Source organism: Mus pahari, chromosome 3, assembly GCF_900095145.1.
Source record: "Mus pahari chromosome 3, PAHARI_EIJ_v1.1, whole genome shotgun sequence".
Lineage (NCBI taxonomy): Eukaryota > Metazoa > Chordata > Mammalia > Rodentia > Muridae > Mus > Mus pahari.
This window is the reverse complement of record NC_034592.1, coordinates 17,608,618-17,621,208: the sequence shown is the minus strand read 5'-3', so window position 1 is coordinate 17,621,208 and position 12,591 is coordinate 17,608,618. Positions and strand designations below refer to the sequence as shown.

General features: G+C 54.9%; 2 protein-coding genes across 9 annotated transcripts in view; one reads left to right on the top strand and one right to left on the bottom strand.

Annotated features, from left to right (window-relative positions):
- Positions 1-8,453, top strand: part of Sh3glb2 (SH3 domain containing GRB2 like, endophilin B2) — a 14,750-nt gene extending 6,297 nt beyond the window's left edge. The window contains exons 4-13 of one of the 8 annotated variants that reach the window (XM_021192123.2): positions 2,525-2,658; positions 2,804-2,896; positions 4,009-4,020; positions 4,625-4,687; positions 6,110-6,133; positions 6,509-6,598; positions 6,769-6,869; positions 7,148-7,162; positions 7,281-7,521; positions 7,801-8,453. In XM_021192123.2, the coding sequence (XP_021047782.1) occupies positions 2,525-2,658; positions 2,804-2,896; positions 4,009-4,020; positions 4,625-4,687; positions 6,110-6,133; positions 6,509-6,598; positions 6,769-6,869; positions 7,148-7,162; positions 7,281-7,521; positions 7,801-7,908 (881 nt within the window). In that variant the 3' untranslated portion in view covers positions 7,909-8,453. Of the gene's footprint in view, positions 1-2,524; positions 2,659-2,803; positions 2,897-4,008; positions 4,021-4,624; positions 4,688-6,109; positions 6,134-6,508; positions 6,599-6,768; positions 6,916-7,147; positions 7,163-7,280; positions 7,522-7,800 lie in introns of all 8 variants that reach the window. The other 7 variants (XM_029535868.1, XM_029535867.1, XM_021192124.2 and 4 more) reach the window with 7 other exon arrangements.
- Positions 8,454-9,032: 579 nt separating this feature from the next.
- The window catches only part of Nup188 (nucleoporin 188), a 47,372-nt gene continuing 43,813 nt past the window's right edge, over positions 9,033-12,591 (bottom strand). Inside the window, exons 37-43 of the mRNA XM_021191972.1 lie at positions 11,646-11,783; positions 10,829-10,903; positions 10,486-10,743; positions 10,225-10,356; positions 9,933-10,006; positions 9,699-9,828; positions 9,033-9,587 (exon numbers count right to left, since the gene is read on the bottom strand). Coding sequence (XP_021047631.1) covers positions 9,411-9,587; positions 9,699-9,828; positions 9,933-10,006; positions 10,225-10,356; positions 10,486-10,743; positions 10,829-10,903; positions 11,646-11,783 — 984 coding nt within the window. The 3' untranslated portion in view covers positions 9,033-9,410. The remainder of the gene's footprint in view (positions 9,588-9,698; positions 9,829-9,932; positions 10,007-10,224; positions 10,357-10,485; positions 10,744-10,828; positions 10,904-11,645; positions 11,784-12,591) is intronic.

The window sequence follows — 12,591 nt, the reverse complement described above, 5'->3', positions numbered from 1 at the left end:
AGAGGGCGTCAGATCTTGTTACAGATGGTTATGAGCCACCATGTGGTTGCTGGGATTTGAACTCTGGACCTTTGGAAGAGCAGTCGGGTGCTCTTACCCGCTGAGCCATCTCTCCAGCCCTGTATCCAGCCTTTTGAGAAATTGCGGGGCTGCAGCTCTATCAGACAGTGATAACGCGCTGCTAGGCTTGATGGGGTCTGTGACTTGTGTCTAGCATCCCATAAGCCTGGGCAAGACAAAAGAGAGGGCCTGCCAGCTTGTTCTTCCAGGCAGCTCTGTGGCTTTATACCCACTGGCAATCTGCTGTTTGATTTTCAGCCTGGAGTTTAAAACTCTGGACTTTGTTCCTGGGCTACCCCAGTGCTGCTCAACCTTCCTAACACTGAGAGCCTCTAATACAGTGCCGAATGTTGTGCTGAGCCCAACCATAAAGTTACTTTCATTGCTTGATAACTATAATTGTGCTACCGTTATGAATCGCAATGTAAATCCCCGTGGTCTTAGGCGACCTGTGAAAAGGTCATTTGACCCCGGGGCTCTACCCACAAGTTGAGAACCTCTGGCCTAGCATGTGAGCTGCGAGGGCTTGGTGTGTGTTTATATTCTGTGTTACCAGGTAAGGCATTGCTCAGGAAGGTCCGCTGCTGACGGTGTGCTCGGTCAGCAGACCGTCTCACATGTTAGCAGGGAGAGCAGGGTCTTCTCAGCTGTTGTAGCACCGTCTTTTCTCCTGCAGTTTGTCGGGTGTCGGGTGTGCATATTGAGCCCTGGTAGGTCCTTACGCTTGTCTTCCTGATTGGTTGGTGTGCGGGTGTGTGCTTGTGGGGGCCAGAAGTCAGGTTTGCATGTCTTCTTCCACTTTTCTCGCTCTTACCCTGTAGCTCATTTCTTCTGCTGTTCTTGGTAGCCAATCTCCCGTCTCCACTGCCATCTGTAGTAAGGTTATAGATGGACGCCATTGCCATATGTAGTATGTATGTGCTGGGGGTCTGAATTCAGGTCCCCATGCTGGTGCAGCAGTCACTGAGTAACACCACGGCCAGCCCTGGATTGACTGTTGACCCCACCATGGAGCTAGTGCGGTGTAAGCTGTGCCCTCACCACTTGGGAGGCCGAGTATGGGAAGTTAAAATGAAAGTGCTACTCGTTGTTTCTAGTTGAGCTCTGCCTGAAGGTCCGTTTTGTCTGACGCCTCTCTGGCTGCTTAGCTGTTCACTGCTGCCTTTGCACAGCATCTTTTCCTGTTCTTCTCAATCTGTTTATGTCATAAAATCTCGTGTCGCTCTAACCTATAGCATTCAGTATAGACAATATTTAGTTTTTTAAAATATCCATTCTAATATTCATTACCTTTTCATTAGCGTGCTTGTTAGTCCAGTTAATGTAATTATTGAGGTGTTGGATTTATAAAAGTCTTTTTGTTTTGTTTTCTTTTTTTTGAGGCAGAGACTTCCTGATTTGCCCAGAATGACCTCCAACTCTGGATTGCCCAGCCTCAGCCTCGCAGTTGGTGAGATTAGAGGCCTGCCCGCCATTCCCAACTTGCTCTTTTTTATTTGTTTGTTTTGCTTTTTAGATTTTTTTGTTTTGTTTTGTTTTTCGAGACAGGGTTTCTCTGTATAGCCCTGGCTGTCCTCAAACTCACTCTGTAGACCAGGCTGGCCTCGAACTCAGAAATCCGCCTGTCTCTGCCTCCCAAGTGCTGGGATTAAAGGTGTGCGCCACCACCGCCCAGTCCACTGCTCATTCTTCCTGTTTCAAGGTTACTCCCAAGGAGTTGTGCCTGGGTCAGCACACGTTAGTGGCCAGCCAGCATTGGTCAGAGGTTGTTCTTAAGTATCTTCATCCCCTGAGACTTTCCCAGGACGTGAGTGTGTGTGAGTTGGGAAACAAGTCTAAAGGTTGAGCAGTTTACAGCTCCAGCTAGCTTTTGCCTGGACAGGGCGAGGTTTTCTTGTCAGCTAGTGGTGGGAAGTGGCTGGTGCACTCTCCAGCCTGTCTCAGACATACCACAGGGATGCTTGCTCAGAGGTATCCAGGATGCGGTAGACTTTTCTGCATTGTTTTCAGTTCTGGTGGGGCAGGGGGATGCTCTTATCACTAGGCAGGTCTCCCGCCTGTCCAGGACTGACCAGAGAGAGATGGCACATGCCCAGGCTAATGCCACTTGATTGTTCTTACCAGGGTCCACTAGCTATTCAGAAAATGTTTCTTCATTTGTTTTTGTGCTTTGAACAGTTTCCTGGTTCTGGAAGTTGACATCTTTGAAGCTGTGTTCAGTCAGTGTAACTTGGGGACACTTGTCAAACTCCTTTTCCTCATGCTGGTACTCCCCAGTCTTGTGTGTGTTCTTGAGACACCAGGCCTCACACCCTGCCTACGAGACACCCCTGTCTGTGCATCTTGTTAGATGTGTCTGTCTCCGGTTGGCGACTCTGCAGGTTGCCTGTGCTTGCTTGGCAGCCCTGTTGGAGGCGGAGTGGCTTGTGTTCGCCTCTCTCTCACCCTACAACTCTCTTGCCAGGGAAGACACTGATCAAGGTGTCAGAAGCTGAGAAGCGCCTCGGAGCAGCAGAGCGGGATTTCATTCACACTGCCTCCCTCAGCTTCCTCACGCCCTTGCGCAACTTCCTGGAAGGGGACTGGAAAACGATTTCGGTGAGGACTCTGGGGCCGCTCCTCCGAACTCTGTGCATAGGTTTTCATCCCCGGCAGGGAACCCAGACTGTCCATCTGTGGGTCTCAGTTTGCCGGGGTCTCCGGCCGGGTCTGGCCCGTCTCACTGTCCCTGTCACCCCTGCAGAAGGAGAGGCGGCTCCTGCAGAACCGGCGTCTTGACCTGGATGCCTGCAAAGCCCGGCTAAAGAAGGCCAAGGCAGCCGAAGCCAAAGCCACGGTAAGTGTTCCTGCCCCCGCTGCTTCCAGGCGCTGCTGGGGAGTCATGGGGTGGGGTGTGCAGGGACCTGGTGTTTGGCATGCTCTTCCTCCTTGGCTGGGGCTAGACTGCGCTGCCTGGTCAGGTCATGTTCTCTGTCCCCACCCCAGGAAACCCTGGTGGCTCCAGACAGACATGTATGAGGTGGGCAGACTCACAGTGCCTGTAACTGGGCTGGGCATTCTGCAAGCATTTAGGCCGTCAGATGGAATTCTTGCATGCCTTTTCTGCCTCTGTGGGTGTTTGGCCTGTCCCTGCCTGGGCATGGCTCCTTACTAACTCTCCACCTGCTGCTTGAACATGGGGTGCACAGTGCCCTATGCTTAGACTCCCCTAGGCTGTGGAGAACACTAGAGCTGGCCAGCCCCCATAGCCCATGCAGGGACGATGCATGGAGCAGGGCCTGGGCCATCCTGCTCCTCTTACACCCCCAGCCCACAGGGGCCTGCTCAACCAGGATGGGACAGGCTGGATCAGCAGGGCCGGGCACCGTCTCGGTATGCTGGCTGCTCAAGGGTGTAAGGGAGCTAGCGGCCAACCCAGGTCCTGAGAAGGAAAGCCCTAGACCCAGGGAATGTTAGGGAAACTCCTGTGCCTCTCAGCCTCTCAGCTGAAGAAAGGTGGGCTAGGCTAGGTGAGCCAGGCTAGGCCTGCTGGGCTCTCCACTGCCTATAACTCGCCTCCTTCATTCTACCCTCCTCCCTACAGCATGGTCACTGTGCTCACTGGGCCTCCACTGCCTCTGGCAAGAGCCATAGCCGGGTCCCAGGTCACCAGTGTGCTTGGTCCATACGTGAGGAGAATAAGGCTCTTGAGATCACTTGTCAGTCACCTGTGCCGAGCAGCCCCACTCCCTGTCACTTCTGCCTCTCCTTAGTCACTGCAGGGTAACCGCTTCCCCTTGGGGCCCAGAGGGTCTTGGGCCTGTGAGTCATGTGAGGTATGAGCAGTGTCCCTAGGGCCTGCTCCCCGGGACTCCTGAGGGGGTCTGGCTGTGCCTGCTCCCCTTGCTGTGGACTTACTAACTCTCTGTTTTTGTTCCTTTCCCTTCTGCTTTGGGTAACTTGGCTCAGTGTGAGGGCGATGTGAGTATACCTGTCCCATGTGCTGTGCTGCTTCCGGTTCGCCCATCCCACCCGAGGGCCCAGGTGCTGCGGCCAGCCCAGGGCACGCCCTCGGGTTTTTGCAATTGGCTGCAGAGTCTCTGGTTTGTGGATGCAGGCATTGGCCTGCAAGGCAGCTTCTTGCAAATGTTAAAAGCCTGTCACCGTCCACCCATGCATACATCTATCTACTCCTGTGGGGAGGGATCTGGCCTTGATGGAGGAGCCAGGAACAGTGTGCTGAAGTTCTGAGCTGGAGAGAGTTGTGGTGGGGAGGGCTGTGGATCTGTTGGGCCTCTTTGTGTGCCTGAGACCCAGAAGAGGGGCAGGCCTAGCGTGGGTTCCCTGGGCTCCCAGCACATCTGCCCAGTGGATCTTCAGTTTGGATCCATTGAGCCCCTAAGCCTGTCTCATCTCCAGCTGGCTGGAGTGGGCAGAGGGTCTATGTTGTATCTGTCTTTCCTCCTGTCCCAGGGGCCAGGGTTTCTTGCATCTCCTTATTGGAGACCCTGGGGCCACCTCCTGGCCTCAACACTGGTCCTGGCCCAGGGTGACCCCTCTCCCCATGAACTCTGTTCCCTGCCAGACGGTGCCTGACTTTCAGGAGACTAGACCTCGTAATTACATTCTCTCGGCCAGCGCCTCTGCGGTAAGCACCCCTCCCACCATGCTTTGCCCCACCCTGGCCTCCTTGGCTCACAGCTCTTATCACTGGCTCTGCCAGCGCAGGACCAGAAGACAGCAGGTGAGGCAAAGGGCCCTGCCCGTGTTGCAGGTTGTCCTGAGAGGCCGAGGGGCAGCTCAGAACAGGGAAGTAACAGCTCCATGTGGCCCAGTCTGGTCCAGCAGGCAGGCTGAGCTGGCTTCTCCCTAGGCGAGGTAGAAGATATTTTGACTAGCTGTACAGAAGAACCCCTTCGTGTCCTTAGGACAGCACAGTGCAACCTCTAGGGAACCCAAGGAACTTTCCATTCTATGCTTTCTCCCACTGTTATAGCACTCCGGCCTCCTTATGGGTCTGGGGGGACCCTGGCTTCCCGTCTTAGACTCTTGCTTTAGTGCCATGGTAGGTTGCAAGTTAGATGGCCTCGGAAGCCCCTGGAGAGCAGGTGGGAGGTGAGGCTGAGGAGCAGGTCGGGGGCAAGATGGAGGTAGGCAGGCCAAGCTGGTAGAGTGGCCTGGTTGAGTTAGTAGGTGTCGATTGACTGGGGGGTTGGCCAGTCACATCTCTCTCCCTAGGCCCTGGGTGAGACTCTCCTGCATAGGCCATCTGACCCCTCTGCTCCTGTTCTGAGCATGTCACTGTGGGATTTGTGCTGTCATTCCATGGCTGACCATTGTCTTGGAGATGTCAATGCTCTGGCCTGTTAGCTAGCCTTCCAACAGGGCACATGACAATGGTGCTCTCACTGTGGGCTGTGCATTCTGCCTGTCCAGTTCAGCTGTCCATGTGTCAGGGTGTTGTCCTAGGCCAGATTTCCACAAATGACCATAAATTGGGTCTCCTAAGTCACGGTGGGGGGATGGGGGCTTTTCTTCCCTAGACTCTGGATGACACTTCCCGCTCCCCTCCCTGGGCCGAGTGGAAGGAGAAACATCCCGGAGGGTGGAGGCTGCCCTGTTTTTTTCTTTTGCCACTGACCCCAAGTGTGACTCTGGCCCGAGGCTGCCTTCCTCTGCCGGAGGACAGAAAGGTTCAGTGACTGGCCCAGGGTCACTTGTCCTGTCCCGCCTCCAAGCAGGAGTCAGGGTGGGGTGGGGACATTCGGTCTCTAAGACCCACTCAGAGTTGGGGGAGGTGTAGGAAAAGTACAAGCAAGGCTTGCAGCTGGCTGGCCCTGCATGCAGCATGCTAGAGGGATGCATGCCACCTCCCTGCTCTTACACCAAACCTTGTTCCAGCCCCAGCTCCTGGTTGGGCTGGGGTGGGTTGTGCAAGATAGGGTGGGCGGAGGTTGGGTCCCTGGGAGCTGGGGCAGGCACAGGCTTTGGCCTCTGGCTGCCCCTGCTCTCCCACTCACCATGCCCACCTTGCCTTCCTTGCTGCCTGGTGCCGTTCTCCTCTCCATAGCTTTGGAATGATGAAGTCGACAAGGTGAGTTGGGGTTTAGGGAACTTGGGGGTAAGGTCCAGAAGGTCGAGGGTAGGGACCCAGACATAACTGCTGCTCTAAATGGAGTCTTTAGCTTTACACTCACTGGGGTACTGGTTGGAGATCCCAAGTCCCCCTCTGGGAAATGATTGTCCCGTAGCACATTAGTAGCAGCATTTCCTGATGGGTTCTGCCCTGTCAGGCTGGGGAGGGTCTGCCGCGGCAGCTGTCCACAGGTTCAGATGGCTCTGGCTCCTCTGCGTATCCGTTACAGGTGCAGAGCCGTGGGTAGAGCAGGCACCTGTACCCTGGAGGGCAGAGGGAGGCTGGTGGAAAGGATGCTGGGGTGCTGCTCTCATGACTGCCTTCCCCACCTAGGCTGAGCAGGAGCTTCGAGTGGCACAGACAGAGTTTGACCGGCAGGCAGAAGTGACCCGTCTCCTGCTGGAGGGAATCAGCAGTACCCATGTGAGTCCTACATTTATGTGCCACTGGGTTTTGCCACAAGCAGAGGCCACAGAACCAGCCCAGACTGGGCATCCCACCCCCACCCAGGGGTGTCTAGAGTGAGGTCTGTCAGAGCGCGAATGGGACAGGCCATTCTGAGGCCAGAGGTTAGCTGGAGACCTTCGTTCCAGGTGAACCACCTTCGCTGCCTCCATGAGTTCGTCAAGTCTCAGACAACCTACTATGCACAGTGCTACCGCCACATGCTGGATCTGCAGAAACAGCTAGGCAGGTGTGGCTGGACCCAGGCCTCTGAGGCCCCCTATCTCCCAGACCCAGTGAGTGGCCCAATGCTTCTGGCCAAGGGCCTTCTCTTCTGAGCTCAGAAAACCCCATGATACATGAGGTTGGACTGGAGGCTCTCCCTAGAACCCCATGTGGGTACCTCATGTGGTGAGACCAGAGTCCCCAGGGGCTCACGGTGGTTTCTTTGTGCCAGGGAGGTGGGCAGGGACAAGCAGGTGGGACTATCTCAGCTTCCTCTATTTTGTTTTTTCCCTGTGCTGCCAGCTCCCAGGGTGCCATGTAAGTTATTGAGGGTTGGGCCTCGTGTGTAAAATGGGCCAGTGTCTCTGGCCTGTCTTGTAGAGTACCTGGGGCTCTCACAGGTGAGCACTGGCTGCTGAGACGCTCTTCTCTCTAGATTTCCAGGCACCTTCGTGGGCACCACAGAGCCTGCCTCCCCACCCCTGAGCAGCACCTCACCTACCACCACTGCGGCCACCATGCCTGTGGTACCTACTGGGGCTGTCTTGGCCCCTCCAGAAGAGACAGCCCTCTGCCTGGAGGAGGTAGCCCCCCCAGCCAGTGGGACTCGAAAGGCCCGGGTGCTCTACGACTACGAGGCAGCTGACAGCAGTGAGCTGGCCCTGCTGGCTGATGAGGTTGGTCTAGAGTCCTGAGGGGCAGGAAGAGCTGGACAGACCAGGAACACCGAGTCTGCACAACTCTGGTCATTCTCATGGAAGCCCTGGACCCTGGGGAGGAGCTATGGGAGTCAGGGGAAGTGACTACAGGTCTGAAGGAGCAGTCCCTAATGTCTAGGGCCCAGTACAGCCCTGAAGTGACATCTCTCACTGGGAGGTAGCAGCTTTACCCTGGCATAGTCCTGGGGCTAGGCCCACCCATGTCTAGGGCGTAAGTTTCTCCTCTCCTCCCAACAGCTCATCACTGTCTACAGCCTGCCAGGCATGGACCCCGACTGGCTCATTGGTGAGAGAGGCAACAAGAAGGGCAAGGTTCCTGTCACCTACCTGGAACTTCTCAGCTAAGCAGCCCCTTCCCAGGCTCTGCCACTTACAGTTTTCTGCTGGCCACAGAGCTGCTTAGGATAAGGGACCTAACCCTGTTCTGGCTGTGCCCGTCATTCAGCTATTAAAGACCCCACAATTCAGAATGGCTCCAGGCCCCTCTGCTAGCCCTGCTTCTGACCTGCAACCCTGCACACCCCAGGCTTCCCAGCTCCCTTCAGGCAGAAGGGTCAGGGCATTTGACAGCACCATGGGCCCAGGATATGCTGGGGATAGACGCTTTTGGCATCAAAGAACATCTGCCTTCTGGCTGTGGAAGGTTGAGGGGGACAGCAGCACACAGGCAGGGCTGGGGCTGTGTGGCAGGAGACCAGAAGGGTCAGCCAGAGCAGCAGCACCGAGTGCTGCCTCCCACTTCCCTCATGGCTCTGGCTGGGTACAGTGGCTACAGCCGTCATTCCCTCAGTTTCTAACTAACATTCTGACTTCTGCCTGTCTGCTTGCTTTCTGGCAAATAAATCCTCCTTTGTGTGCAAATCAGGATCTCAGAGTCCATGAGCCACCCTGAAAGTGTGATGGAAGACTTCATTGGTCTCTTGGGGTGAGGTTGTATGGAGCCATGACACTCACTGCTCCCAGAATACAGAGCAGAGGAAAAGTCCTTACAGTATCCTGGTTCCCAATGTTCCGCACACACAATTACACAACACTCTGTGTGTAAGGAAAATGTCCGTCCCTAACCCTGGATCCACGGGACAATATTGGTTTGCCTGTCAGAGTGGGGAAGCTGCAGTAGCCAGCAGTTATGGGCTCAGCCTGAAGCTGTGAGGGGCAAGAGCACCTACCTCTTGGAGGTACTAGTTTTAAGTGGCAGGCAGGGAGCCCTACATCAGCCTGATTCTAGGAGCACCTAGTGTGGCCATGCTTTATTTTAAGATGGTCCCAGTGGGCATGCTGGGGCTTCACGGAAGGAAGATCTGTACCCTGACTGAGACCTAGACTCTCCCTTGTGTGCCTGTCCTGACAGCCTGCTAGGAGCAAACAGGCAGGTACTGAAAGTCGGCCATCAACAGGAATCCCGCCATCTCCAGCCACCCCCTACCCCCAACATCTGGGGCCTCTGAAAGTTGCCACATGACAAAAGCTCTATAAACAGCACTTTTAATATTTGTATAAATAGACCACAGTATTACCAAAAAAACCTGCAAGAATAGATCTTGGAAAACCTTCACTACACACAGGCCTCTCCTGTGCTGCCAGCACCCAGGGCCTCCCTGGCTGAAGTGCCATGGGAATGCTCGGAGGAAAAGGGCCACCTTGGAATATTGTCAGAGTCTGAGCACCCAGCCCCTTTGCTCCCTGCCCGCGCTGTTGACCTCTTTAGCTATATAAAAATAATGTCAGCGGGTGGGCAGGAGGAGGAAGGGAGCTGCCTGCTCAGTGGCCGGCCTCATGGTGGCAGCGCTCTGCCCAGACTGCAATGCAGGTTGGTAGGGAGCAGCGAGTAGATAGCACTCATTGCCCTATCTCTGCACGTGCCGGACAAAGGCTTGAACAAGTTGGATCAGAGGCTCCTGAGACTCTGGGCTGGCTTTGGAGAGAGAGGTGGCCTTGCCCTGTGGTGAAGGCAGGACCCCAGCAGCAGGGGAGCTGGGGGCTCCTCTTCTGAAGTATCGTGAGAGGCTGGAAAGCAACGTGCTCTGCAAGAAAAGCAGCAGATTAATGAGGTCCAGGGCCACCATTCCCAACCCAAATGACAAAACCGGCAGCATCCAAACAGCTTTCCCTGCAGGCCAGCCCAGCATCCATACCAACTCCGAGCTCAGCTCCTGCTTCATCCGCTGCTTGTCCCGGGGGTGCACGGCCGGGTCCCTGAGGTAGCGCACTGCTTGGGAGACGAGCAGGTAGAAGCAATTCTCCATGGTGAACATCAGGAGGGCCCTGGGGAGGCAGGTATGGACAGTGGTGCAGAGGCACTGACAGACACAGCTGAGCCACAGATGGGAGAACAGCAGCCCACAGCTGCCCCAGGCCTCAAGCCTTACTTTAACGTTCGGGTCCCTTCTGCTTGTGTGCTGAGTCCCACGGCCTGGGTGAGGGATTCCTTTTTCTTGTCCAGCTAGAGGAAGCAATACAAAAATCAAGTCAGCAGTAAGTGGCCAGTTGGAGAGCTTCTACTTGGAGGTCTTACATCCCCACTCCCCTGGCACACCACAGGGGACTCGTGGGAACTCCTAGCATGCCCCTGTAGGAGGAGGTCTAGGCTCCAGGGGCTGGATATGTTCTGTATTTCTAAAAGAAGAGGGAAGTTATGTGGGGGGCACCTTGCCCGCTTACCTCTCCAAGCATGTTGAGGGCCACGTTCACTGTGGCCAAGAGGGTTCCGAAGGAGGGGGCCACTTCAGAGTCAAACGTGGGAGTGGTAAAACTCAGGGCAAAGAGGAAGTTGTATTCGGCAAGATCCAGGGACTGAAAGACAAAAAGCAGCACGCCCGGAGCTGCTGGGAGCTCACAAAGCACAGCACAGTATACCGCAGAGCCCAGGCTCCAGGCTGGCTCTGGGAACCTAGCGTTGGTTTTTGAGGTGGCAACCAGTACCTGGTCCAACAGGATCTGGCAGACATCCGGAGTGAAGTGGCGCAGGGCTGCCAGGGTCCTGCTGAGAATCTTGAGAAGGCCATACTGGACTGTGTGTAAGGCTCGCTGTTCTGAGGCCTCAGTGTCAGCAATAGGCTGCTTGGAGGAGCAGCCAGATAATGGGGTAGCCAGAGTGGCGGCGGTGGTGGTGGCGGCGGTGGTGGACGGCCGCTGAACTCGGGGAGTGACAGCCGAAGGGAGGCCATCGCCATTTTTGTTCTGAGGAAAGTCAAGAAATGAAGGGTGAGTCATGGGAGATCAAGGGTGGCACTGCCAATGGTGACAGGCTAGGGGCCTTCATTACCTGTAGGTAGTGCTGCAGCATCTTGCGACTGTGCAGGAGGGAGGTACAGGCCTGGCACAAGTAACCCAGGTTCACCTGGGACACAGGAAGGACAGGAAGAACTCAGGGAGGCAGCCCTATAAACCGATCTTCCCCTGGGACCCAGCAGGCCTCCCCCTCACTGACTGATGCTCTAACGCAACAGCCACCAGCAGGGCTCGGGCCTGGAGCATTTCCCTGCACTGCTGGCATCGTACAGGCCTCAGACATCAGCAAGATGGGATTACTACCATGTCCACTGAAGAAGGACAGAGGTGATGTGACTGGCCAAGGTCATAGAGAGAGTAGCCATGGCCACAGCCTACTGCCTCTCAAGCCTGTGGGCTCCTCCAGCTTCAGGCCTTCTCCTAAGGGTTTTGAACCTGGGGGCTGGTGAGATGGCTCAGCAGGTAAGAGCACCTGATTGCTCTTCCGAAGGTCCTGAGTTCAAATCCCAGCATGGTGGCTCACAACCATCCGTAACGAGATCTGACTCCCTCTTCTGGAGTGTCTGAAGACAGCTACAGTGTACTTACATATAATAAATAAATAAATCTTTAAAAAAAAAAAAAAGGGTTTTGAACCTAAGTCTACCTCAAAGAGCCCAAGTTCTCACCTCATCCAGTCTCACTTCACTATGGAGGGAAGAACTAGCCCGAGTAAGCAGCCTGAGACAAACCTGTGCCCCAAGCAAGAAGCCCACGTTCAGAGACGGCCTCCAGTTCACCAAGGAGACCCACTGACTCCTGCCCAGATCTGATCTCCTCAGATCCTCCAAGAGGCAATGTCCGAGGCCCACCTGAACATCACGCATGAGCTGAGGCAGATGGAATTGCCACTCCTTCCTGAAGTGGGACAGTTGTAGGATGAAGCCCACAGTGTGATCTGCTTCCTCCAGGCAGGCTAGACTCTGCACTGTCCTCACGGCATTGAGACACTGCGGACAGGACAGTGGGGAACGCTCAGGGACCTGCACACCATGTCTACCTACCTATAAGGTTAGGTCCTGGGCCCACACATGCTTAGGTGGCTGGCATTACAATGAAGGCCTTTTAGGACTGAAGAGAGCACTGGTCTGGGGTCCCGAGTTCAATTCCCAGCAACCACATGGTGGCTCACAACCATCTGTAATGCGATCCGATGCCCTCTTCCGGTGTGTCTGAAGACAGCTACAGTGTAGTATAGTCACATATACAAAATAAATAAATCTAAAATAATGAAGGCTTCCCCTTGGTCAGGTGACTCAAGTCAAATTTCTTTTTTGTTTTGTTTTTTTAAAAGATTTATTTATTTTATGTGAGTATACTGTAGCTGTCTGCAGACACACCAGAGGAGGGCATCAGATCCCACTACAGATGGTTGTGAGCCACCATGTGGTTGCTGGGAATTGAACTCAGGACCTCTCGAAGAACGGCCAGTGCTCTTAACCGCTGAGTCATACCTCAAGTCCTCTCCCTCTCCCTCTCCCTCTCTTGTATAGAATAGTTTATTTAGGGCAAGGGGAGGGGAGTTAAGAGGGTAGTAAAGGCAGATTAAGGCAGAGAGAGGGAGAGAGTAGAGAAGTAGAGGCCAGCCATGAACATGTGGAGAGAGGGAGAAGGGAATAAGGAAGGAAGGGAGGGGGGATATGCCCTCTTGCCAAGAGGGCAGGAGAGGGCTGGAGAGATGGCTCAGTGGTTAAGAGCACTGACTGCTCTTCCAAAGGTCCTGAGTTCAAATCCCAGCAACCACATGGTGGCTCACAA